Below are 25451 nucleotides of genomic sequence, written 5' to 3'. Positions count from 1 at the left end.
GAGGAATTGTAGTAGATAGTCAAGAAAGATGAATCTCCAGGCTCATAATTGTGCTATTGCTTGATGTCCCTTGGATCTCTCTATCACCTGTACACCTGTAGTCTCTAGATCGATCCTGCAAATTAAATAGATCAAGATCAAATCTGTGCAGAATAAAGTAGGGTTAAAATGGATCTTCCTAGCCGTTACACGCGGGGCCACCAAATACGGTCGGACAAAAGGCCGATCGCTGTCACCTCCAAGACCAAGTGGACAACAGCCACAGCCACTGCACAGCACAGCACAGCACAAGCAGGATTGGGATCACTACTTCTGCACCAACCGTCAAAAGCAAGGATTTCAAGTTGGAGCCTGTCCTCGTGAACGCGGACGGGCGGACAGTCCTGCCATTATTGGGTCCATTCCCCCCCTCTCCAACGCCACTCGATCCCGCACCGCCACAAGGCCCCTATCATTCGGATCATATGGAGATCGCGTCTGGCAAGCTCCGTCCACCCTCCATCGTCAGAGCTTTTCCCACATCACACGGTCCATCATGGAGATCCCTGATATCGTGAGCCATGATTCAGATGGCTCGGGCTCCTCGGACGAGTTCCCTCCTCAATACCCACTGAGGGGAAACTCAACCTTTGGCGAGGCCTTCATCGACGGGTCTCAGGTCCAGACTCCGGCCACCACCATCACATCATCACCCCCGTCGTTGACTACCAGCTTGGGCGGATCGTGGTGCAGCACTCCAACAACGCGTCCCCGGGGAACCAGCGTTGGTCCAGCCTCAGCCGTCCTGGAGAAAGCTGATGTCCTCGGCATGCCGGGAGAATTGCGGCCTCAACGACCGTCGGCGCCCGCACGAACACCTTCCAACACATATGCTCCCCAGCGCCGTCCACCACAGTATATCAGTCTTCAGCAAGGCGATCGACAACGCTCCTCCTCCACCAAACGAGGAGCCCGGCGGGATCCCAATGCACAGTATCGTGCCCAGGAGAAGGCTTACGTGCAACGCATTCGGGCCAATCCTCAGGCTTGGTACCACCACTTCGATGACATGCAGCCCGCAAACACAATGTCCGGGGATGCAGATCTCGAGGATCCGTCACCCTCCTCCGAGGTGCCCTTCGACGATGAATCCTACGACCCGGACACCCAACTGTTCCTCCCGGACGACAACCTGCCCACCATCGAAGAGCTGAAGAACCCCAAGAATCAGGAACGCCTGGAATGGCATTCCATGTTGGCCTCTGTGCTCAAGGGTGACGTCGTCCGACAGGAGAAACAGCGGTTGATCGACTCAACAGAATCCAAACGATCGGCTGCCTTGGGAAACGCCCTTTGGATCGGTGTGCGTGCGAGGACATGTGGCCGAAGCATCGCCCTGCAGCGAAAACTCATCGACGATTCCCGTGCCCAGCTCGGCCCTCTGATTGAAGAAATCATCAACTTCCAGATCAAAGGTGAGACGGAAATTGGCAAGCCTCCCCGCAAGCAGGTGGAGGATATAGTCGCCAAAGTCGAGAAATGTGAAGTGCTCTATTCAACCCTTAAGGAAATGGAGATTGCAAACCCCCGCACGGCCTCGGAGGGGTTCTACTCCAGTCGCGCGGCCATCTTCGCCTGGCACAACATCACCGCCTTGATCAACACCGAATTGGCCGTCCTGCAAAGCTGGGTCGGCAACGATGCTTTGGATTTCAGTCAGCCGAGAACAATCTATGAGCATAGCGAACTATCGGAAGATTCATCGTTCCTAGATCGCATTATGAAGGAGGATGGTCTGAAGACGCTACAAGGTGATCACAGCATGCTGAACAGCCTTGGCAGAGTGATCCAAAAAGCCAAGGGCACACTGATCGAGAACGCCGAAGCCTTTTCTGCCCGACATCTACCGCCATATATCGAAGAGTTATTGACATTGATCAATTTTCCCTCTCGTTTGATTCAAGAGATCATTCGTGTGCGCTTGTCGTACGCCAAAAACATGAAGGACCCGGCCCAGCAGTCACCAATTCTGGTGGATCAGATGATCTCTCAGTTCCAGATCCTGATGCGCGTAGCCACACAGATCAAACAACGATACCTGGAAATCTCACGTCCCGAACCCGGCTGGGACTTGCCACCATGTGTGGATGAAAACTTTGATTCTGTGGTGCTGGATGCCATGAAGTACTATTTCAAGATCCTGAATTGGAAACTCAATGCGAACAAGAATACTTTCAAAGAGGCCGAGATTCTGGAACAAGAATGGGAGTTCTCCTATGTGATTGGCCGCCAGATTGAAAATGGCGACATTGAAGTTGCTGAACAGTTCAGGTATGTGCACATCTCCTATCAACTTACTATCCCCTACCAGAGGCTGACATTATCTTTTCGCTCTCGCGTAGTGCTTTGACTGCCAAGTCGCTCCAGCGACTCATGATTCACTTTGAACGCGAGCTGGTTCCTCGACCTAATGAAAGTGTTGCGGACATGGACAAGCGTTACAAGAGCATTTTGGATTCGACACGTATTCGCCAGCGCAAATTGTATCGATTTTCAAAATTCCTGTGTCAATTGTTCGAAAATGCCACAGAGTACAACCTCACCACAGATATTGCCTACGAGTTCTTCGAGGCGCTTCTTGTTTCAGATCACTTCCTTGTCACCTCACCAACCTCGGTCGGTCAGAAGGGCGTCTACCTGATTGCCCATCACTCCTTGTGGAACCGACCAGCGGACATTCAAGCCATTCTGGCTACCTCGTTTCGAGAGGACGAGTCCACCAAGGATGGTCCGCATATTCCGTATGTTCTGGTCATTCGTCCTGAGAAGCCGATCGCATGGGCTGGAAAGGAGATGAAGGTTGGTTTCTTGGAGCAGCCCACCGACGTCCGCCTTGGCAAGCTTCGTCTAGTTGTCGAGGGTATGCAGGAACGCCTGCAGAATGCCAGAATGGAGTTGGCCCAACTGACGGGCATTCAACTGGACATGGCCATCGGACAGCGTGCCAATCTAGGCCGTGTCAACGTGGAGTTGAATAAAATCAAAAAGATCTCATTCAAGCTGTCCATGGCTATCATGGATAGCGTCGCTGTGATCAAAGATCAGCTCCGGGAGAAGACTTGGGAAAACAACGATCTCATTCAAGCCTGCTATGCATTTGCCACGGAATTCGGTAAGCGTTCCAGCAACTACGTGGATGCCAATCGACGGGCGATGAACAGCGCCCGCCTCGTGGAGCTGTCACTCGATTGGGTCTCCTTCATTTGTGATGAGTGCGACGCTGCAGACCGTAAGACTTTCAAATGGGCGGTGTCGGCGCTCGAGTTCGCGATGGCCATTACCACAAGTCGGCACTTGCTTTCCATGTATGAAGAAGAGTTCAGCCGCCTGCGCTCCAAAGTGGCCGGATGCATGTCTCTGCTCATCTCCCACTTCGACATCATGGGTGCTCGATCCTCCCTTGCGGCCCAGGCCGAGAAACAACGTATGGAGGAGCGTGCCGGCCACCGAAAAGTCGGAGCCGGACGAATCCTGAGCGACGAGGAGGCATCGAAGCTTGTGCGCGAGCAATGGCTTGCTCGTTTGACGGAGCTTGAAGATCGACGACTGGACACCAAACGCCAGGCGCTTGGTCGAGTCCTTGAGGGCTCCGACGAAGCCGACCGCTCTTTAACAGTGCTGTCATCCTCTGCCACCAACGTGACTCTGCGTTGGCAGCAGGGACAATTTATCGGCGGTGGTACATTTGGCTCCGTTTATGTGGCTATCAACCTCGACAGTAACTACCTGATGGCCGTCAAGGAAATTCGCCTGCAAGATCCTCAACTGATTCCCAAGATTGCGCAACAAATTCGCGATGAAATGGGCGTATTGGAAGTCTTGGACCATCCAAACATCGTCTCTTACCATGGTATTGAGGTGCATCGAGACAAGGTCTACATCTTCATGGAGTACTGCTCAGGTGGTTCACTCGCAAGTTTATTGGAACATGGCCGCATTGAAGACGAAACGGTCATCATGGTCTACGCACTACAACTTCTCGAGGGTCTGGCATACCTTCACCAGGCGGGTATTGTGCATCGGGATATCAAGCCCGAAAACATCCTGCTGGATCACAACGGTATCATCAAGTATGTGGACTTTGGTGCCGCCAAGATCATTGCTCGCACAGGCCGCACCGTGGCGCCGGTGGATGGACCAAGCAACAACATGCTCGCAAAGGATGGTCAAATTGCCAATCAGCGAGGCAAGAATCAGAAGACAACCACAGGAACCCCAATGTACATGTCCCCCGAAGTCATTCGCGGTGATACCTCGGACCTTGTCAACCGACAGGGCGCCGTTGATATCTGGTCTTTGGGCTGTGTGATTCTTGAGATGGCCACCGGCCGACGTCCTTGGTCTACCCTGGACAATGAATGGGCAATCATGTACAATATTGCCCAGGGTAATACGCCGGCCCTACCGACCCAAGATCAGCTCAGTGACATCGGCATCGACTTTGTGCGCCGCTGCTTTGAGTGTGATCCTCTGCGACGACCCACCGCTGCCGAGTTGCTTCAACATGAGTGGATTGTCTCCATTCGTCAGCAGGTGGTCGTCGAGCCTCCCACTCCCGGCAGTGAGAATGGATACAGCAGCTCAACAAGCTCCATGAGTCGTCAGAGCTCAACTTATGCTTGAGCTGGCTAGTTGACAAAAACTCAATCCATTGAGAATGGGATGGATTTTTCATCCCAGCTTCTGCCCCTGATCACCCCCGGCTCCCTTTATAAATTCAGCTTCCGCAGCCTAACTCTTTCCCTCGTTTTCCCTTGTTGATTCTAAAAAAGTTCCAAGTGCTTTTCAGTTCAAGTTCCAAGTGCTTTTCAGTTCAACGCCCACACTCGCTGGAGATGACTTTGAAATTGTCTCTCGCTTCGCATCCCCCTCACCCACCCCTCAGATGGCATCGCATGTGATACCCCCTTTTGTGCTCTTTTGATTTTTGACTTCATTTTTCTCGACTGAATCGTCCCACGCACAATATTTCTGCCTTTCTCTTTTTCCCGATTCAGTTTCGATCTCGTCTTTAGCTTTCAGCTTCTCTGGAAGCAATCGGGCTAGGTTCAAGCCGTCATCGCATTAGTTTTATTCTTCTTTTATTCTCCTTTTTCTTGGTTCGGGCGCTGGTTCCGTCTGCAGATTGGATTTAATGTACGATCTTCCATGTGTATGAAAACAACTTTTGATAATGTTGCCTGCTTCCATTTACATTCATGTTCTATATTTGATACTATTCAGCTGTCCCCTTCTCGTAGGCTTGAGTACACTCCTTTGACGGCACGGCATGTAGCCACTTACCTCTCCAGTACTAGAGTGGCAAAGTTGCCATGGCTTACAAAAGGGTTGCAAAGCGAGATGTAACAAGGGACTACTGCAGGGGTGCATGTTAATAGGAATAATGCCGATTGCTACGCTCTCATGACTTGCACACGTCGGAACGGTTATCAAGACATAAGAATGTCACACAGTAAATTCAATAGAACTCGTATCATAATGTATTCAATGGGCCATCAGGCAGTGAAAGATCAAAGTCACAGAGGAGAAATTGATGACGGAAAAACAATAGATCCAGCACGCCAAACACTGTGAGAAATTGTCGCCAACTCCAAGACCAAAGGTTCGTGAGACATGATATAAGGGTGATGAGCCGCGCTGCGAGGTAGTAATGCATCTGGCGAAAGAGGGCCATGTATGAAAATAGAGACGTGAAAGACCGGGAAGACACAGAGTGACAACGAGGAAGAATCAGGTAGGGTTGAGCATGAGCCAGAGATTGATGCAAGCTTCATTTGATGTGAAGCTGGCAATATCGCGGCGCTGAGTATGGAGGTGGCTAGTGACCTGTAATACCAGCGCGAATTTTGCAAGGTATGTGACACAGGCGGAATAGCGGACTGGTATCTGGGATACAGACATGCGACAGCCGCGGACTAATGATGCGAGCTGCTGTACACTTCCAGTACTGTGGACGTTCTAGCGGAACTCCACTGCTGGAGCGCATCCATGATCTTCAACGTGTTTCAGTTCAAGTTGCTGAAATCTGCTCGATCACAATCATTAGAGAGAAATTTCTTCCAACACAAACAGGTGACTGAGAACGGATAAACGTACCGCTCGCTCTTCGCATGGAAGTAAACGCCGCTTACAGATCCCTCGATCTGATTAAAGCATATGTAATAGAACCCTTCAAAGCTAGCTCCAGAGATCGTTCGCACGCGATGATCGGGAACCAGGAAGTATTCTTTCCATCTCATGAACACGTGCTCACGCTGAGCAAAGTTGCGATATGTGAAATCTGTTCGCTTGGCCTGTTTGGCTAGCGGTTTCCAGGCGGGAAACCGGGACCAATGGTGGATGTCTATCTTCTCATTGGCGCCCCATTGCTCGTTTCGGGTCTGGAATGTGTGCTTGGTTCCGATGATCTCCCCTTCAAAGAAGGTGGTTAAGGTAGGGTGATCCTCAGTCAAACCTAACCAGTAAAGAACAGGATATTAGTTTGACGTCCTAGCAGCCCGCACGGATCTCGAACCGGTGAGACGCACCTTGAATGCGAAGATAACCGCATAAATATGATTCAGCCATGTCGACGTGGATGATTTCCACATCCACATTGTATTCTTGTTTATCGGACATTTGTTTGCCGACAAATTTGCTACCGGAGCGAAGGAAAGACGACGAGTAGTTCGGCAGGAGCTGCAGACACCAGTCAGAACATTTTGTGCTAAACATTGCACAGTAAAACAAAGGTGGCATAACTTACCCGAACATTAGAGAATTCGTACCGCAGCAGCGAGGAGTTGGAGGGTGTTACTGACGATTGGTCGCCAGCATTGCGATCCCATGGTGAAATCGATCGCTCGCGTGATGCGGTGTCGTCGTCGGGAGCGCCGCTTGTCTTGCTCTCCACTCTCAGCGGGTCAGATGTCGAGAGCGCGCTGCCATCGTCGGAGCGACGCAGCGCGGAGGGTGCTAAGGCACCGATTGACGTAAGAGCATCGTCAACAGTCTCGCCCTGGGAGACCAGGGAATCTGGAGTGCCTCTTCCGTCCGAGAGACGATCCAATTCTGGCGGACACGTTCGGGTGGAGATCACCTCGGTGATCGAGTTGGGGCGAGTGGCACTCGGTGTTGGCATTGCGGATCAAGGAAGGAGGAAAGTAGACATTGGGACCGAGCCAGAACGCCGAAAACACAAAACCAAACGATGAGGGTATTTTGGACACCCCAATCCAAGTTATCGAGAACACGGAACGAAAGAGCAAGTACGGGTCGACAACTCCCAAGGGGAATACGAGTAGTGAGGGAAGCAGGGGAGGGATCTGACAGTGGTAGAGGATGAGATGGTCCAGAATCGAGCCGGGAATCTAGAAAGAGTAAGAGCGTAAGAGCGTCAGTCCGTCGCCCACTTGCGGGCCCATCATGGGGTCATGCGAGCGCGGGGGAGGCGCTGGTGGCCTCAGGCACCAGCGCTGCTGTGAGTCTGGGAGATAGTCGTGAAGAGCCTAAGGCACCTGTGAGTAGGCCAGTACTACAGTACTACTAGACTACTATGTAAATACCTCACATGCACTCTGCACTCTGCACTCTGCAGTCTCCTGTCTCCGTTGTATTATCCTACACGTCTTTGGAACAAGTTTTCTACACTTGAAAGCACAAGTCAATGCTTCGCACCCGACTCGGCCCAAATAGTCCATTTACCCTGAGACAATCGCTCACGTCACGAGAGCCTTTTCCATCACTATCGGCTCCATGTACACAGCACGTACATAATGCATCAACATCTCTGTCAACGCCGGCATGCTGACTTGGATCCTGAGACGACGTCGCATCTCACCGCCATAATTCTCCTGCTATCACTTTATTATCATGCCCGGCACCGTCCGCCATGCGTGAATGAGTCCACCCGAGCTAGCGAAGGAGGACCAAACCAAACGGCACAAGACTGACATCGCAGGAGCCTATGAAGATCAGATTGGAGTTATAAATGCCATGCCTGTCCCGACCATGCTGAAAGTCGTTTCGCATTGGAACTGATTAAAGCATCCTTGATTTAACGCCCGGTATCATGAAAAAGCAGACATTTCGAAGGATTTTGAAAGTTTTCGGATTCAAATGGGTTTGATCTGACAAGCGAGAGCCATGGAGTTAGTTTGCTTCGCGTCGGACACAAGACCCAAAAAATTTTTTGAAGACTTTTGAGCCGTACCTTAAAGTGGAGAGAAATCAATGAGAAGACAAGTGCCTTCAGATCCTGCACCAGATAATAGAAGACCCGAAGTCCCTCTGGGTCGTCCGATTCGGCTACATCGACCAAAGAGCCGATCTTCGCAGTCTATAGAAGCAAATGGGTGGATGAGCGGTCCGTAGTCGGCCACAAGGGTTCTTGTCCCTGTTCTCAATCGTACCTCAAAGGAAATGTGTTCACCACCCAGTCGAATTTCCAGTTCTTGACGGCCATCCTTGTTCTTCTTAGGCCATTTAGAGTCGTCCTCCCTGAGGATCCAGTGTTAGTACGGTATACTCAACACCGGTAACTATGCGAGGCTCATACTTGAGAACTTCACTTTGCTTGATGATGTGCTTGATCTCCTCAATTATAGCCGAGCTCACACACACTGTTCCCCGCTTATTAGATTGCTGATGGATTGTCCGGAGCTGAAAGTGTCCAACTCACTCTCTTTGCGGATGAGGGAATCATTGCGGTAGTTGGAGTTATTCGCATATCGTACTGCAGCACTGGTACCGTCGGCAATAGTTCGGAAGTCAAATTCTGCGGGTAAAAGTCAGAGCTCGTTCCCAGGAGAGATTGGCTTCTCAGTGTGAGCGTCAGAACTAACCAAGAAACTCGTGACCGAAGCGCCCAGAGTGACCTGAGCTAAAGGTGGGAGGTTAGTAGTTGTGGCAGAGGATTCTTCTCCGGAAACATAGGCATTGAGCTCGCACTTACTAGTAACGAAGGTAAAATGTATCGTTCGTCGACATCTCGAGCTGAGCTATGCCGTGGTTCTCACAACTGCCGTCAAGAACAAGTTCGAGGCGGATTCCCCTCCACGTGAATTAAGGTAGCGGAGGCTGAGCAGAGGTCCAGAAAAGCGGCAGGCTTAGTCACCCACACAGAGAGTCGGGAGCGGACCTGGGGGTCCAAAGGGACAGGTTGATGCTCCCACTTCCGTTTCCCTCCCCCTCCCATTTGCGCATCTCCAACGAACACGCCCATGATAATTTAGGTTGGCGAGGGGTGCTGGATTGAATTGATCGCGCATCTTTAGATTTGGTCTAAAGCTTCCGTCTGCGGGAGACATCCTCTTGCGGTAGGTTTGGAGAGTGAACGCCTGGCCCGCTGAGCTGTTCAAAACATTCCCCCGATCTAACAACTCGCAGCTCCCCTTTGAATCCTCGCAGCTCCCCTTTGAATCCACGGCCGTCGCTTTAGATCTCACCACCATGGCGTCATTTCTCGAGAACTCGTACAGCCTCGTCCATCTGGACAACACGGCCGACCAGGCGACCGTGCAGGAGTTGAAACTCCAGCTGGAAAAGGGCAATGATGAGACGAAGATGGACACAATGCGGACAATCATTACGATTATGCTCAACGGTGATCCGATGCCACAGCTACTCATGCACATCATTCGCTTTGTCATGCCTGCGAAGAGCAAGTCCTTGAAGAAGCTGCTATATTTTTACTACGAAATTTGTCCCAAGCTCGATGCGAGTGGTAAATTGAAGCAGGAGATGATTCTGGTCTGGTACGATGCTCCCGACTCCTTGCTCTCGTCGTTGGAACGCTCCATTGACCTCGAATTCTCACCCCTTTCAGCAATGGCATCCGAAATGATCTGCAGCACCCAAATGAATACGTCCGCGGAAACACCCTTCGCTTCCTTTGCAAGCTGCGCGAACCAGAACTCATCGAACCCCTCCTTTCCTCAGCCCGCTCTTGCCTCGAGCATCGTCACGCCTACGTGCGCAAAAACGCCGCCTGGGCCGTGGCTTCAATCTTCCAACATTCCGAATCCCTCATTCCAGATGCGCCGGAGCTGCTTCAGATCTTCTTGGAGGCAGAGTCAGATGGCACTTGCAAGCGCAATGCGTTCGCGGCGCTCATGTCGATTAGCCACGAGAAGGCGCTTGAGTATCTCGGCACAACATTCGACACCATTCCAAATACCGACGAGCTCCTTCAGCTGGCTGAGCTTGAGTTCTTGCGGAAGGATGCTGTTCAAAACACTCAAAACAAGGTACGTTGCAATTGGACGGTCCACTCCGACAGCACTGGGCCTGTACATACAAGACTGACCTGGAATCTCAGTCTCGTTACCTGAAACTTATGCTCGAACTTCTCGACGCCCCCACAAGTACTGTTGTCTACGAAGCTGCCACATCTCTTACTGCCCTCACCAGTAACCCCGTCGCCGTGAAGGCCGCTGCTGGCAAACTCATTGAGCTGGCCATCCGAGAGGCGGACAACAATGTGAAACTCATTGTGTTGGACCGGGTTGATCAGCTTAGGAAGCGCAATGAAGGTGTTCTAGATGATCTGACCATGGAGATTCTACGAGTTCTTACCAGTCCCGATATCGACGTCCGACGGAAGGCCCTCGGTATTGCCTTGGAGATGGTCTCCAGCAAGAACGTTGAAGAAATTATCATGTTGTTGAAGAAGGAGCTTGCCAAGACAGTCAATGAGCAATACGAACAAAACAGCGAATACCGCCAGTTGCTCGTGCAGTCAATACACAACTGCGCTATTAAGTTCTCAGAGATTGCCGCCAGCGTGGTCGACTTGCTCATGGACTTCATTGCCGACTTCAACAACAACTCTGCGGTTGATGTGATTCAATTCGTCAAGGAGGTCGTCGAGAAATTCCCAGATCTGCGCAGCGCCATCGTCGACCGCTTGGTATCTACCCTGAGCGAGGTTCGTGCTGGTAAAGTATACCGTGGTGTGCTGTGGGTGATCGGAGAGTACTCCCTTGAAGAAAAGGACATTCGGGAAGCCTGGAAGAAGATTCGAGCCAGTCTGGGTGAAATTCCTATCTTGGCCTCAGAGCAACGACTCCTTGATGAAGTTCCCGATGACAATGTACTTCTCTTGCAAGAGGCGGCCAACGGGCATGGCAAGAGCGCCCCCACCGGGTCCCGCAAAATCCTTGCCGACGGGACTTATGCCACGGAGAGTGCTCTCACTAGTCAATCTGCTGCTGCTGCCCGTCTGGAGGCTGTCAAAGCCGCACAGAAGCCTCCTCTCCGCCAACTCATTCTTGATGGCGATTACTACCTGTCCACTGTTCTTTCCTCCACCTTGACAAAGTTGGTGATGCGCCACTCCGAGGTCTCTCAGGATACCGCTCGTACAAACGCCCTCCGTGCCGAAGCTATGCTCATTATGATCTCGATCATGCGTGTTGGTCAGTCGCAATTTGTCAAGGCACCTATCGATGAGGATTCCGTCGACCGTATCATGACTTGTGTCCGCTCCCTCGCTGAGTTCTCCGAGAAGAAGGAGCTCGAGACGACCTTCCTCGAGGACACACGCAAGGCATTCCGAGCCATGGTCCAAGTTGAAGACAAGAAGCGTGCTGCAAAGGAAGCCTCTGAAAAGGCCAAGAGCGCTGTGCAAGTCGACGACGTTATCCCAATTCGTCAATTCACTAAGAAGAACAGCGTGCAGGGCGCGGAGGAGGTTGAACTCGACCTGGCAAAGGCCACTGGAGGTGATACTGTGACGGAAAACGTGTCATCAAAGCTCAGCCGTGTTGTTCAGCTGACTGGTTTCTCTGACTCTGTTTACGCCGAAGCTTACGTCACTGTTCATCAGTTCGACATCGTTCTCGATGTCCTCTTGGTCAATCAAACTGCAGAGACCCTTCAAAATCTCTCGGTCGAGTTTGCCACACTTGGAGACCTCAAGGTTGTTGAGCGACCATCAACCCACAACTTAGGTCCTCGCGATTTCTTGAACGTGCAAGCCACAGTCAAGGTTTCTTCGACCGATACTGGCGTAATCTTCGGAAATATTGTCTACGACGGCGCCAGCTCTACGGAAACCCACGTGGTCATTCTCAACGATATCCATGCTGACATCATGGACTACATTCAACCTGCCCACTGTACTGAGACGCAATTCCGCTCCATGTGGACTGAATTCGAGTGGGAGAATAAGGTTAACATCAACTCGAAGGCCAAGAGCCTGCGCGACTTCCTGAAGCAGCTTATGGAGAGCACCAATATGGCCTGCTTGACACCTGAGGCGTCACTGAAGGGTGATTGCCGCTTCTTGAGCGCCAACTTGTACGCTCGGAGCGTGTTTGGTATGTTCTTCTTCCAGCCATCTTGAGCAGTACTATGCCCAACATTGCCTTGCTAACTCTAATTCTCTTCTCCAGGCGAGGACGCTTTGGCCAATCTCAGCATCGAGAAAGAAGGTGATGACGGGCCCATCACCGGTTTTGTCCGAATTCGCAGCCGCTCCCAGGGTCTGGCTCTGAGTCTGGGGTCACTGAAAGGCTTGAAAGCAGCAGCAGCATGAGTAGATGTAATTTGTTCACTTCCCAGCGGTCCATACATTTGAAATGATGTCCTTTTCCCTTGCCCTCTACTTTCCTGCTTCTGAATCCCCCGCCACAAGTTCTTCTCTTCCAACATTTCTCATTGTTTACTTACCAATATTCATCCTGTATTGAGAGACTTGGGGGGTCATAGTCAAATAGATAATTGTTGTGGCTTTTCAATGGCTGTACCGGAACACACAAGACATGAGGACAGTGCTACAGTATGCGCAATCGGAGTGTTTCAACTTGTGTAAAGAGCCATTCACCCAACAACGGTCATGCGTCAAAGGCGAAAAATGTGTCAGCCCGGAAAATCTCACACATTATCGGATCATAATACTCGCTCCTTTTCTTTCAGGTCCAACAGGAGGCGGATGCATGCCAAATTTACGCCAGTCTGCGAGCTTCGTCCCAAGGCGCGCATGGGCCACCGGCTGTAAGCAGGAGGAGTCAGGAACCGGAACAAACGGATTCGCGAGTTTTAGCGGCTGCGCTCTTTGATCGCCTCCGCCCCAACCTTGTCATTCGTTTCGAATCTTCTATTGTCAGACATCCGTGTCCTGCACTAATCAAACATATCTGCTTCGATTGATTATGTGGTAGACGCGCCTCTATCTATATTTTGCAGAATGTCGACCTCGGATCTGGCTCTGGAGCAGCCGGACGCCCAGCTGCAACACGACTCAAGTATTACTGTGGACAAAGCTGTCTCCCTTACATTGAGCAGCGATTCTCTCCTCGTCCTTGGTGAGGCGCAACCTCCACCACTTGGATGTTCAAGTTGTCAGAGCTTTCGCCAACTGAAATTATTTCCAGATGAACGATCCAATCACAAATCGAACCGTGGTTGCTGTGCGCCGTGCAAGTCGAGTAAGTGATATCACCGCCTCTTGCGTCTGATGCATATGGAGCTTCACAATACTCGAGAAGAATATTTATCGCTTCGAACGACCGCGGACTAATCTTTATCTTTCACTGAATCCAGACATCGATAGCCCGAAAACCGTTGCAATTTCGTTGTACAATATCCTGGACGCCGAAATCAATCCGACGAGCCTCGTGATCACCTATGCTGAGCATTCGCACAAGGATGATGTGACGGTGACGGCTCTCCGTTATAAAATTGGCGACAAAGAAAAGCCGGCTGTTGAAGCTTGGATGGCCAGGCTGTTAGACTTGGCGTACGGTGCCGCAGAGCGACGCAAAAGATTGAAGGTCTTGATCAATCCTCATGGAGGCAAGGGCAACGCCGCGTCGCTTTACCAGAAATATGCCGCGCCGATCTTTGCTGCTGCACGATGCCAATTAGATGTTCAAGCCACCGAATACAACGGCCATGCCATCAAGATCGCAGAAGAGCTTGACATTGACGCTTACGACACGGTAGTCTGTTGCTCTGGGGACGGCTTGCCGTACGAAGTGTTCAACGGGTTGGGTAAACGCCCCAACGGCCGCGAAGCACTCGCTCGGGTCGCTGTCGCCTTACTACCATGCGGCTCTGGCAATGGCCTCACGTGGAATTGTTTTGGCACGGGTAGTAATTCTATCGCTGCGTTGGGCATTGTCAAAGGTTTGAGAACGCCGCTCGACTTGGTTTCCGTGACCCAGAAGGACAGCCGCACCTTATCCTTCCTATCTCAGTCTTTTGGAATCGTGGCCGAGTCCGATCTAGCAACTGAACATATCCGCTGGATGGGGGCCCAAAGATTCACATACGGCTTCCTCGTCCGACTTCTCCGACGTACCGTTTGGCCCTGTGACTTGGCCATCAAGGTTGTTCTGGATGATAAACAGGCCATCAAAGAACATTATAGGTCCTACAGGCTCAAGGGCGATGAAGACGCCGATTCATTGAGCGATCAAAAGCGAATCGATGCCGCTAGGAAATCACCAGAACTCCCAGAACTTCAGTTCGGGACAGTTCAAGATGAGCTCCCAGGCGACTGGGAGACGGTGCCCGGAGAGACTATGGGTAACTTTTATGCCGGTAACATGGCCATTATGTCCAAGGACACCAATTTCTTCCCCGCGTCACTTCCCAATGATGGTCTGATGGACGTTGTCACCATTGACGGCAACGTCAGCCGATCTACTTCGTTGAAGATGATGACCGAAATCGAAACCGGTGGGTTCTTTGATATGCCCGAGGTCAAGATTCGGAAAGCTATGGCATACCGCCTCGTCCCGCGCCAAAAAGAAGGATATATCAGCATCGATGGTGAACGGGTACCGTTTGAAGCATTCCAGTGTGAGGTACACCCAGGCTTGGGCACCGTTCTGTCCAAGTCGAAACGGATATATGAAGCTGAAGGGCCAAGGTGAGCTGTACGCTTACTCATGGCACCTTGCTCCTGGCAGCTCATGCAGCAGGACTCCCTTCTTGTCTTGTGCTTCTTGCCCTGACGTTGACATCGGAAAGACACGCGCATTGTTTCCCGGGCTGTATTCGCCCCTCTTTACCCTTGATACCCCAGCAACCGGAGAATCTGTTTATAAGCTTTAGCTTCATTTCTGTATTTGCCTGTCCCACATCGTCAGCTCCGTCCGGTACATTGAATTGCAACAGAGTGTCTTTGTAATGTATCTGATTACCGATCTGTTCGCCTAAACAAGGAAGCAATAGACTGTCCACCTCATGGCGCAGTCTTTATGTCGAGAATTGCGGGAATGTGCAAACTCATGGCATCTTTAATTGTCTATGTTCATAAGGATGTGCGTCCAATCTGTTTATTCTTGGTCAAGTGTATAATGTCTCGCTATGTGGATGATGCTGTACAAAAGTTTTATCGGGCAGAAACGCTGGAGGCTCCTGCAGGTCACTTTTCTCTTAATCGTCGAATCCACCCCACTCGCCGTCACTGTCCTCTTCTTCTTCTTCCTCTACTGCCCTCGTGCGGATACCCCACTCAATCAATCGATCGTCGTCAAGGGCTTCCGCGGATCTTGTCCGAACGGGCTTATAGGGACTCTCGGACCGCAACTTTTCCAAAGGTCGCAGAAGCAACTCCATCGGCACATCACCCTTGATCTTCCTTCCCTTGATTTCACCGTCCTCATTTGTCTCTCCTCCCTCAAATTCTAGCACCTTTTCCAACTCATCAACCCAAAGATCAATCAGATGGTAGCGCAGACCATCTGGCCCATGTGGCATGGGAATGAAATTTGGATCTTTCTCGTCCACGACCGGTTTCGAGGCATGATCGGGGTGAAAGTTGATGGGGCAGAGGGGCCCTTCCTCAATGATTGAGATATAAGCCTCGAGATCAGCCCATTTGCCATCTCCCTCTTCCGTGCTGTTCTCTGTGGGTGTCATCTCGGTTTCCTCTTGCTTTTTTTGCTTCTTGCCTCGGCCCTGCTTGCCATTGTCCTGGCGCTTGCGCTTCTTGGCGTCTCCGTTCACTGCCTTGTTGGGTCCCTTTACGAAAATTTCGAATGCCACGCCCACATAGCAACGGATCAAAAACAAGTACTTGTCCAGTCGTAACCGGTCGAGAGAGTGAAAATCCCGGCCAATGGTGATCCAGAAGGCGCGCAAGAAGCGGTGGAGGGTAGCGTGGGGAAGAGAAGGCACGAGAGAGTAGGAAAGGGAGCGGGCGAGTGCTTGTTGTGTGAGAGGTCGGTCGGAGTGGTAGAAGCCTTGCATAACATCAGTCACTCGTCACATCTTTTAAAGAATGTTGTCAAGCTAGACAGAACGGTCAAAAGAAAGACGTACAAAAGAAAAGACCTTTCCAGAGCTTTACCAGGTCAACCAATGTGAGGTCATTGCGCGAGCGCAAGAAGAGAGTCAAAGACTCCACGGCCTTGTCGCGGACTTTGCGGTCTGGAACATGAGATAGACATTGTTAGTTCAGGGCTGTGGGCATGTGGAATCTGGTAAAAAGTAAGCCTTACCGCTTGAAGCGAGCTCCTTGACGAAAGGCGTCTTTGAGATGTCCGTCATGTTGATTATGAGCTTACCACTTCAAACGATGGTAGAAGGGCTGCTCTGTTATCTCTGCGACTCGGCGATAAAACCTTTTTTTTTCTGCCCTGATATTGTGTTTACACTGTTTGCACCCAGCGAGCGACAGAATATTTGGTGCCTGAGGTACTCCATAGATCAAGGGCTCATTAAAGCCTCGCCCCCCCCCCATCCCGAGATGTGCTTGGAAGCAAAGACTATACGCATCTGCCTTTCTGAGGTATTGGCAGCACCATCACACAAGGTCACACAAGGCTGTTACAGCTTGATGTCGAGCAGGCTACTTGTCTCAACTTCGTACAGGTCTCAACGTTTGACTGAAGGCAATGTTGACCATCATTTGGTTGGGTCACCGCATTTTGGACGCCTCGGAGCTTGACAATCCCGCGATGAACCACCGATTCCCGCCAAGCAAAGGTGGTTGACATCATGACTTCACAGCAAATGATGAGGGATCATTCCACTCTGGCGTATTATTCTATGAAGCGTAGACACAAAATGGACTCCAGAAGAATAGGCCCTGTGGAGTTGAATTCAGGAGTCATTCGAACCGTGGTAATTATGGTCAGCGTGCCTGTGAGCTGGTCGTATAAGAATGGCTGATTCTGCTCTCTGGTCTTTGTGGGCAATGAGTTTATTGGCCTCTAGCGATTCGAGTATCACATCAATCTTGTTCGAGGGCTGCATTTTCGACCATTTTGCCTAATTGCAGCCTCAACGCCTGCCGCGTGAACCCTTCAGATCTTGTCGCGATATGGAAGGCCAGGCTGGAGAGTCGGAGATTTCTCCGGCAAGCTCAACCTGCCACGGCCGATCTAGTTCCGAAGCTACTCCTCAGAATAAGACGGCCGGCTTTGAATACATTCATCCTGGAGATCGCGAGGAACTAACCCGTGTTGCTTCAAATTTCCCCCGGCAGCGAAGGATGAGCTCTGGACTTGGACGCCTGGCCGGCCTGGAGAAGGAAGAAACCGTCGGAGACATTGACGTTGGAGACCCAGTCATTGATCCAACAAGCGAAAAGTTCGATCACTACATGTGGGCGCGAACAATGTTGAAGATGATGGACCGGGCAGGCATTCCTTTGCGCAAGTCCACGGGAGTCGTATGGGAGAATTTGAATATTGCGGGTTCGGGATCTGCTCTCCAATATCAAAACAATGTCGGCTCTGTTGTTCTCGCCCCATTTAGACCCCAGGAGTATATTTCTCTCGGGAAAGGTCATTCCCAGAAGCAGATTCTTCGCAATTTCGATGGCCTACTCAATAGCGGCGAACTGCTCATTGTTCTAGGAAGACCTGGTAGCGGATGCTCGACCTTGTTGAAGTCTTTGACTGGAGAATTGCATGGCTTGAAACTGGTTCAGGGATCGGACATTCAATACAACGGTATATCAATGAGTCGTATGCGCCGCGAGTACAAGGGCGAGGTCTTATACAACCAGGAGGTGGATAAACACTTTCCGCATTTGACTGTCGGTCAAACCCTCGAGTTTGCAGCGACAGCACGTACGCCTGAGAACCGGCTTGAAGGCGTCAGTCGAGCGACTTACGCCAAGCATATCACCCAGGTGGCTATGGCAGTGTTTGGCCTGAGCCACACCTACAACACAAAGGGTAGGCAAGGCTTCAGCTCTCGTCTTTGACGGAACGTGGCCTTTGGAAGATTTTCTTTGCTGACCATGAGATCGCAGTGGGCGATGACTACATTCGAGGTGTTTCGGGAGGCGAGCGAAAAAGAGTTAGGTAGGTTGTGCCTTCTTCGATTGCTGTGATCACCAAACACTAATAGGACTTCAGCATTGCCGAAATGGCCTGTAAGCCGCACATTAATCGCAAAGCGACACAAGAACGATCTTCTGACAGCGCGTTTCTTTCTAGTGTCTGGTGCCCCTGTCGGTGCCTGGGATAATAGCACTCGAGGGCTAGATTCTGCGAGTGCCTTGGAGTTTGCAAAGGCCTTGCGAGTTTCCGCCAATTTGACAGGCTCATGCCATGCCGTCGCAATCTATCAGGCTTCTCAGGCAATCTACGATGTTTTTGACAAAGTGATAGTACTTTATGAGGGGAGAGAAATCTTCTTTGGACCCTGTCAAGCTGCCAGAGGCTATTTCATCGACATGGGCTGGCAATGTCCTCCTCGTCAGACAACTGGTGATTTCCTCACGTCAGTCACCAACCCGCAAGAGCGACAAGCGAGAGACGGTATGGAACACAAGGTGCCTCGTACTCCAGACGAGTTCGAGGCATACTGGAAGAAGAGTTCCTATTTTGCATCCCTACAGAGAGATATTGCTCGATATCGAGAGTCGTTCCCACCAGGAGGCCCTGCCGAACAGGACTTTAACCAGACGAAACGTGCACGCCAAGCGAAGCATGTCCGGCCGAAGAGTCCTTACTTTATCTCCCTTCCAATGCAGGTCCGGCTTTGTGTGAAAAGGGCGTATCAGCGGTACGTGCTATTGCTGCTGTCGTCCTCTGATGTGATTTGCTTTCATCAGCGGCTCTGACAAACTGCTTACAGAATCTGGAATGACAAACCATCTACACTGACGACTGTGATTGGACGTATTGTAATGTCGCTAATCATCGGTTCAATCTACTATGGGTAAGCTACGCATACGAATACCATACCTGTCACTCACGTGCTGACACTTATACTCCAGAACTCCGAATGCAACAGCAGGGTTTCAGAGCAAAGGTGCTGCTCTTTTCTTCTCCGTCTTGTAAGTAGACCTCTGCTCAACTGCCAGATCGGGCTATGGATTCTCACCGTTTCCCAAAAGAATGAATGCCCTGATCAGTATCACTGAAATCAACTCGCTTTATGACCAACGGCCCATCATTGAAAAGCAAGCTTCCTACGCATTTGTACATCCATTTGCAGAAGCATTAGGAGGAATCGTGGCGGACATACCTGTCAAATTTGTGTCCGCTGTGGTTTTCAATATCATTTTCTACTTCCTCGCCAGTCTGGTATGCTCCTCTCTCATTGAATGGTTCTGAAGTTTTGACTCTAACTATTCGCAAACCAGCGAGCCGAGCCATCCCAATTCTTTATATTCTTTCTCTTCACTTTTCTCAGTACGCTTACAATGTCGGGCGTTTTCCGAACTTTGGCAGCTTCCACCAAAACCCTTGCCCAGGCCATGTCAATGGCTGGGGTGATGGTGCTAGCAATCGTCATCTATACAGGCTTCGTCATTCCCACACCTCAAATGCAGAACATCCCCTGGTTTAGCTGGATTCGCTGGATCAACCCGGTATTCTACACATTTGAGGCTCTTGTCGCGAATGAATTCCACGGTCGTCAGTTCACGTGCTCTCAATTCATTCCGGCATATCCAAGTCTTTCTGGAGACACCTTCATATGTGCTGTGCGAGGAGCCGTCACCGGGCAGAGAACCGTGTCGGGTGACGCTTATATCGCAAGTCAGTATCAGTATACCTATGCTCATGTTTGGAGAAACCTCGGTATCGTGATTGGGTTCTGGATCTTCTTCATGGCCTGTTATCTGCTGGCTTCCGAGATCAACTCCGCAACTTCATCTACCGCAGAGTTCCTCGTGTTCCGAAGGGGCCACGTACCTGCACATCTACGGCACCTGGAGAAAAATGGACGAGCAAAGGAGAGCGCCGCAGAGATTGCGCCGACTACAAAGAGATCCTCCCACAAGGATAGCAACGTAGCCATTCCCTCGCGGCATGACATCTTCACTTGGCGAGACGTGTGCTACGATATCCCCGTCAAGGGTGGTCAGCGACGACTCTTGGACCATGTCTCTGGCTGGGTGAAGCCTGGTACCCTGACAGCACTGATGGGCGTGTCTGGTGCCGGAAAGACCACTCTGCTTGATGTCTTGGCAAAGCGTGTCTCCATTGGTGTTGTGACCGGTGATATGTTGGTCAATGGTCAGCCACTGGACAATAGTTTCCAACGAAAAACAGGATATGTTCAACAACAAGACCTACATCTTCCCACTTCGACGGTTCGTGAGGCTCTGCGCTTCAGTGCAACACTTCGCCAACCAAAGACAGTGTCAATGAAGGAAAAGTATAGCTACGTGGAAGACGTTATCGACATGCTCGGTATGCAAGACTTTGCCGATGCAATAGTCGGCACTCCTGGCGAAGGACTCAACGTAGAGCAAGTAAGTGTTCGATCTTCAAAGTGTCAGTGGCCCATTTAATAGAAAGTTGTCTAACATGATGTATAGCGTAAACTCTTGACTATTGGGGTTGAACTTGCAGCTAAGCCTGCGCTTCTCATCTTCCTTGATGAGCCAACAAGTGGCTTGGACTCTCAAAGCTCGTGGGCTATTTGTGCATTTCTGCGCAAGCTGGCGGAGCATGGCCAGGCCGTGCTTTCTACGATTCACCAGCCTTCCGCACTGCTGTTCCAACAGTTTGACCGTCTACTTTTCCTAGCTAAGGGAGGGAAAACTGTCTATTTTGGCGAAATCGGCGACCAGTCTCACACCCTGTTAGACTACTTTGAGAGAAACGGGGCGAGAAGATGTGGTTCCTCTGAGAATGTAAGATTCAAGATTGGATCGGGGCTTCGGAATCCCAATCGATAAAGCTAACTCAGCATACCCGAACAGCCCGCAGAATATATGCTTGAAATCATTGGCGCCGGCGCTTCCGGTACGTCCTCCAAGGACTGGTCTGTGGTCTGGAAAGAGAGTCAAGAGTCAAAGGGAGTGCAAGCCGAGATCGACCGCATTCACGAAGAAAAATCCGGGGGGCCATCTGCTGCAGCGTCTGATAAGGATTCATCCCAGCATAGTGAATTCGCTATGCCCTTCCTTGCACAGCTGAAGTGCGTCACATATCGTTCGTTCCAAAGCTTCTGGCGCGAACCGAGCTATGTGTGGGCAAAGATCATGCTCGCCACCCTGTCTTCTCTCTTTATTGGCTTCACCTTCTTCAAACCAGACGCTTCGCTTCAAGGCTTCCAAGATGTCTTGTTCAGTGCATTTATGCTAACCTCGATTTTCTCCACGCTGGTCCAACAGTAAGTCACCCGTACGTACGGAGAGGTCTTAGATGCTTCGGTTGATTAACAAGGTATCTCAGAATCATGCCCAAATTTGTGGTTCAACGATCGCTTTATGAAGTCCGAGAACGTCCGTCAAAAGCCTATTCATGGGCGGCATTCCTCATCGCCAATGTCCTCGTTGAGATTCCATATCAGGTTCTCGCAGGTATCATTGCCTGGGCTTGTTACTACTACCCCGTGTATGGAGCACAACAGTCCTCGGAAAGACAGGGATTGATGCTTCTCTTTGTGGTACAATTCTACATTTTTACATCCACCTTTGCTTCTCTCGTTATCGCGGCGCTTCCTGACGCTGAGACTGGCGGAACACTTGCGACCCTGATGTTTATCATGACCTTGACTTTTAACGGAGTCATGCAGCCACCAAACGCTTTACCGGGTACGTTCATGAGACGATTTTCTCCGAAGCTTCACCACATTCGGTGGTCTGTGGTCTGTGTTCATTTTCAGCTTGCTAACTCCGACACTAGGATTCTGGATTTTCATGTATCGAGTGTCTCCATTAACATACCTCATTGCCGGCATTACTGCGACAGGTCTACACGGTCGCAGGATTCAATGTGCTCCAGAGGAATTGAGTGTCTTCAATCCTCCATCGGGCCTAACATGTGGCACCTATCTCCAGCAATATGCGGCCGTTGCAGGTGGCCAGCTGTACAATCCTTCGGCAACCCAGAACTGCCAGTACTGTCAACTAACGAGCGCAGACCAATATCTGGGGATGAGCAATATTTGTGAGTCGGCTCCTTGTCTACGCAACTGGTCATTTCTTCTTCTCGCTCACTCATTACCTCGCAATAGACTACGGTCAACGCTGGCGCAATTTCGGCATTGGCTGGGCGTACATCGGCTTCAATATCTTCGGAACAGTCCTGATGTACTACATGTTCCGCGTGAAGCATTACAACCCTACGTCTCTGGTGAGAGGCGTGTGCCAGGGCGCTTCCTTGCTTGGTCGTGTGTTCAAGAGACGCTCGGGTACGACACCAAAGGGTAGGGAGGACAAGAATGGTAGATTGGTTTGATATACGCAATGATACTCCGTTCAACGTCGGCCTTTGCACATGTATTCTGTTGGTTCGCTTTCAATAATCTACTTCTCTTCCATTTTCCTTCTTTTCATTCTCTCAAAAATAGGCGACCGCTAAGCTCTATATTTTAAAAATTGTACATGGCAATACGCTTCTACTGAGTCTCGAGCTAGAGGATGCCTTTCTCTTTCATTGTAAGCCTGCCCGCCAGCTTTCTTGATGCTGACTTGACTATGGCATTGTTCCTCGGAATTCCACGACCTAGTCGGCCCAAATTCGGATCGTATCTGTTTATAAATTTTCGCAGAGCGTTATATGTGTCATCAAACCCTTACGGGCGACAGATCTCTCAGTCACAAATTGTGTTGCAATCGGCCTACAACGTCAACGACATCCGACCCGCTGCCCGAGCTGGATTTCGAATTTTCTCAACGAAGAGATGCCAATCGCGAAAAAGCTTCATATATGCAGAACAACTTCAGCCATCATGAACTCGCATCATTGGTCTAGTGGTAGAATTCGTCGTTGCCATCGACGAGGCCCGTGTTCGATTCACGGATGATGCACGTTTATTTTTTTTGATTTTTGGTCCACGCTTTACAGACGGCTTGTTTTTTAATTTCTTAGAGCCATGTACTAGGATTTAGATGTGCCGCTATGTTTATTTGTTTTTTCATGTTTGTGCTGACGCTGGACGTCCATGTCTTTTCAAGTAGACTGCGAAATTAGTGGAAAACGCGAACAGTAGTAAAGATATATTGATGTGAGACTCGACGAGCCGCATCACCGACATTGAACCTATGAAAATAAAATTTACACCCAAAGCTACGCGCACAATTTTCGATCTGCGAGGCCTGGGACATACAGGATGGCAGTCGAGCAAAAGTTGGGTCAATTCAAGCAGTCATAGAATCCGAGGTAAATAACATGAATGTCAAGGGGTATTGTGCGACAAAAGATCAACAGGGACAAGGGAGCCGAGGAGCGTCGAACGCTTGAGGGGAGACGAAATGACGTGAGATACGAAACAGTATAAGGTTGACAAGTCTGCGGAAACGTGAGAGTCGGGGATATGGTTCTTCTCAGCAAAGGAGATTGAAGATACCAGAGGATCAACAGAACGACCAGATAGACCCAATACTAGGAAGAGTCAGGACCGCGAGGGACAATAAACGCGTTGATTACGTGGCCTTGCTGCCAGCCTTGCGCCATCAATGATTTGTGCTCCGAAAGTATTTGACCTAAGTGAACGATACGCACACGATTGTCATCGGGGACCTGGACAATATCAACTCAGCATCGGGGTGAAATCCCAGGGTGGAAAGTCCGGGTCTGCCTTGCTAAACTTACGCCTGCATCCTGCTGAATCTTCCGAATCAGGAAGCCCACACTCTGGCTCTTGCCAATTGTCAGAGTCAGGTCGGGTCCACCACGATCACTCAGTCGCGCTTGAACACGGACAAGATCCCGTTCGCTCGTTTTGCCCTTTTCATCCCTTCGTCGTTCCAGGTCGTCGGCCATCAGTTCGTCACCGGAAGCGTCCTCCGTCACTGGTTTCCCATCAGGTAAGACATCCAAATCGCCATCATCTTGTGTCGTCTCGATGGCTCGTATGGCATCGTCTGCGCCGGACGAAGTCGTCTGCGCCATGTTCTCAGGATCGCTGACAATGCATTGTGGAAGGCGGTACAAGACGCCCTGTTCGTCGTAACAGCCCTCGCACAGATCCCCAGTGGGAATTGTCACCCCTGCAGCATCAATGATACTTTGCGCCGTGGCTAGGTCGCCGCCACGCATGATCGTGAGGGCTGTTTCTAGGGCGGCCCATATTTCGGGTCGCCCGGTCACTCTGGTTTCGAAAAATTCGCGACGTTCACGCTCGAGATCGGAGCGGCTCCAGATACGGCGCTTACTATACCAAACATGTACGCGCAAGGGATCATTGTATTGCTGGTCCAGCGGAAGTGCTGGGCCGCGCCGTCCGCGCTGACGGGTGGCCTGCGTAGTCGCGGAAGTATCGGTGGCCACACTGGCATTGCGGGCTGTATGGGTTGATCGTTGATCGAAGACAGTTCGGTTCTCAGGTAGATGGTCGTCCTCACGCGATATTACAGACGCGCAACAACCCTATTTTTTTGACCAAGTGAAAAGAGAGACATTAGTTGTAGGTTCCTGTGCGAGACAGACTCCAGTGGGGTCGTCATCCTGGCCCAGAAAGCGACGATCATGTAATTATCGCGCATTTTGGGTGAGACCGATTCGATCCAGTATGTTTACGTTCGCGCAAGGCGATGCGGGGAAACACAAGGAGCTGCGGGAGTGTGGGACAAAGGCCGATGACGAGGTGATCGGGTTCATGCTCCGTATCTCAAACGGCCGCCGGCGGCGCAATTCTCAAGGAGAGTACGATGTGCGGACGTAGTTCCACGGTCGAAAGGGTAAAGAAAGACAGGACTTACCATCTTCGGCGCGGCGTATAGACACCCTGCATAGGCCGAAAAAGACTCAAGGATGCGGGTGCCAATGTGCAGAACGAGAGAATAAAGAGGGAGGCAAGATGAAGGTAGTTGTAGAAGAAACGAGTGATTTTCTCCGAGTGGTCGCGGGACCGCTGTGTAAGGTGAAGCTCTGTCCCTTTGACCTGCCCTGGAGTGGATGGCGGAGGATACAGCACCCACAAAGCTTATTTGAGTATCGCGTCCGGACTCGATCGATCTGGAAATTGCAAGAAGATTTGTCAAGCGACAGGTTCAAATTCTTCGATCGGGGATTAAATCAAGGTTTCAGAAAAGAAGGATGCGCGCTTGATTTGATCCG

The 25451-nt window shown here is 50.8% G+C and overlaps 8 protein-coding genes across 8 annotated transcripts; 4 read left to right on the top strand and 4 right to left on the bottom strand.

Annotated features, from left to right (window-relative positions):
• Nucleotides 1-535: 535 nt before the first annotated feature.
• Nucleotides 536-4662, top strand: sskB (uncharacterized protein; the record flags this gene model as incomplete). The annotated part of the gene is made up of 2 exons (XM_056932332.1): nucleotides 536-2310; nucleotides 2382-4662. The coding sequence occupies 2 exons, from the start codon at nucleotides 536-538 to the stop codon at nucleotides 4660-4662; spliced, it is 4056 nt and encodes a 1351-aa protein (XP_056792291.1).
• A 1335-nt stretch (nucleotides 4663-5997) lies between these two features.
• Nucleotides 5998-7159, bottom strand: N7539_002728 (GID4/VID24 family protein; the record flags this gene model as incomplete). The annotated part of the gene is made up of 4 exons (XM_056932331.1): nucleotides 5998-6064; nucleotides 6136-6493; nucleotides 6567-6717; nucleotides 6785-7159. The coding sequence occupies 4 exons, from the start codon at nucleotides 7157-7159 to the stop codon at nucleotides 5998-6000; spliced, it is 951 nt and encodes a 316-aa protein (XP_056792290.1).
• A 577-nt stretch (nucleotides 7160-7736) lies between these two features.
• On the bottom strand, nucleotides 7737-9241 carry N7539_002727 (mago nashi family protein; the record flags this gene model as incomplete). The annotated part of the gene is made up of 8 exons (XM_056932330.1): nucleotides 7737-7874; nucleotides 8231-8356; nucleotides 8430-8517; nucleotides 8576-8639; nucleotides 8699-8794; nucleotides 8862-8899; nucleotides 8972-9070; nucleotides 9138-9241. 8 exons carry the CDS (start codon nucleotides 9239-9241, stop codon nucleotides 7737-7739), a joined length of 753 nt encoding a protein of 250 aa, XP_056792289.1.
• Nucleotides 9242-9468: 227 nt separating this feature from the next.
• Nucleotides 9469-12556, top strand: N7539_002726 (coatomer subunit beta; the record flags this gene model as incomplete). Its single annotated transcript, XM_056932329.1, has 4 exons — nucleotides 9469-9773; nucleotides 9845-10265; nucleotides 10337-12338; nucleotides 12414-12556. 4 exons carry the CDS (start codon nucleotides 9469-9471, stop codon nucleotides 12554-12556), a joined length of 2871 nt encoding a protein of 956 aa, XP_056792288.1.
• Nucleotides 12557-13207: 651 nt separating this feature from the next.
• Nucleotides 13208-14900, top strand: N7539_002725 (uncharacterized protein; the record flags this gene model as incomplete). Its single annotated transcript, XM_056932328.1, has 3 exons — nucleotides 13208-13325; nucleotides 13395-13448; nucleotides 13564-14900. 3 exons carry the CDS (start codon nucleotides 13208-13210, stop codon nucleotides 14898-14900), a joined length of 1509 nt encoding a protein of 502 aa, XP_056792287.1.
• A 505-nt stretch (nucleotides 14901-15405) lies between these two features.
• On the bottom strand, nucleotides 15406-16521 carry N7539_002724 (ribosomal RNA processing 1 family protein; the record flags this gene model as incomplete). Its single annotated transcript, XM_056932327.1, has 3 exons — nucleotides 15406-16214; nucleotides 16294-16401; nucleotides 16473-16521. The coding sequence occupies 3 exons, from the start codon at nucleotides 16519-16521 to the stop codon at nucleotides 15406-15408; spliced, it is 966 nt and encodes a 321-aa protein (XP_056792286.1).
• Nucleotides 16522-17296: 775 nt separating this feature from the next.
• On the top strand, nucleotides 17297-22628 carry N7539_002723 (ABC multidrug transporter atrI; the record flags this gene model as incomplete). Its single annotated transcript, XM_056932326.1, has 13 exons — nucleotides 17297-18158; nucleotides 18236-18287; nucleotides 18342-18358; nucleotides 18423-18993; nucleotides 19066-19149; nucleotides 19208-19267; nucleotides 19328-19517; nucleotides 19577-20692; nucleotides 20759-21076; nucleotides 21146-21558; nucleotides 21621-21982; nucleotides 22074-22337; nucleotides 22405-22628. 13 exons carry the CDS (start codon nucleotides 17297-17299, stop codon nucleotides 22626-22628), a joined length of 4533 nt encoding a protein of 1510 aa, XP_056792285.1.
• Nucleotides 22629-23774: 1146 nt separating this feature from the next.
• On the bottom strand, nucleotides 23775-25096 carry N7539_002722 (ubiquitin domain-containing protein; the record flags this gene model as incomplete). The annotated part of the gene is made up of 3 exons (XM_056932325.1): nucleotides 23775-23912; nucleotides 23985-24713; nucleotides 25094-25096. The coding sequence occupies 3 exons, from the start codon at nucleotides 25094-25096 to the stop codon at nucleotides 23775-23777; spliced, it is 870 nt and encodes a 289-aa protein (XP_056792284.1).
• Nucleotides 25097-25451: the final 355 nt, after the last annotated feature.

The sequence above is a fragment of the Penicillium diatomitis genome, assembly GCF_028827545.1.
Source record: "Penicillium diatomitis strain IBT 30728 chromosome Unknown utg000003l_segment0_segment0, whole genome shotgun sequence".
NCBI classification, from domain to species: Eukaryota; Fungi; Ascomycota; class Eurotiomycetes; order Eurotiales; family Aspergillaceae; genus Penicillium; species Penicillium diatomitis.
This window is presented reverse-complemented; position numbering and strand designations above follow the sequence as displayed.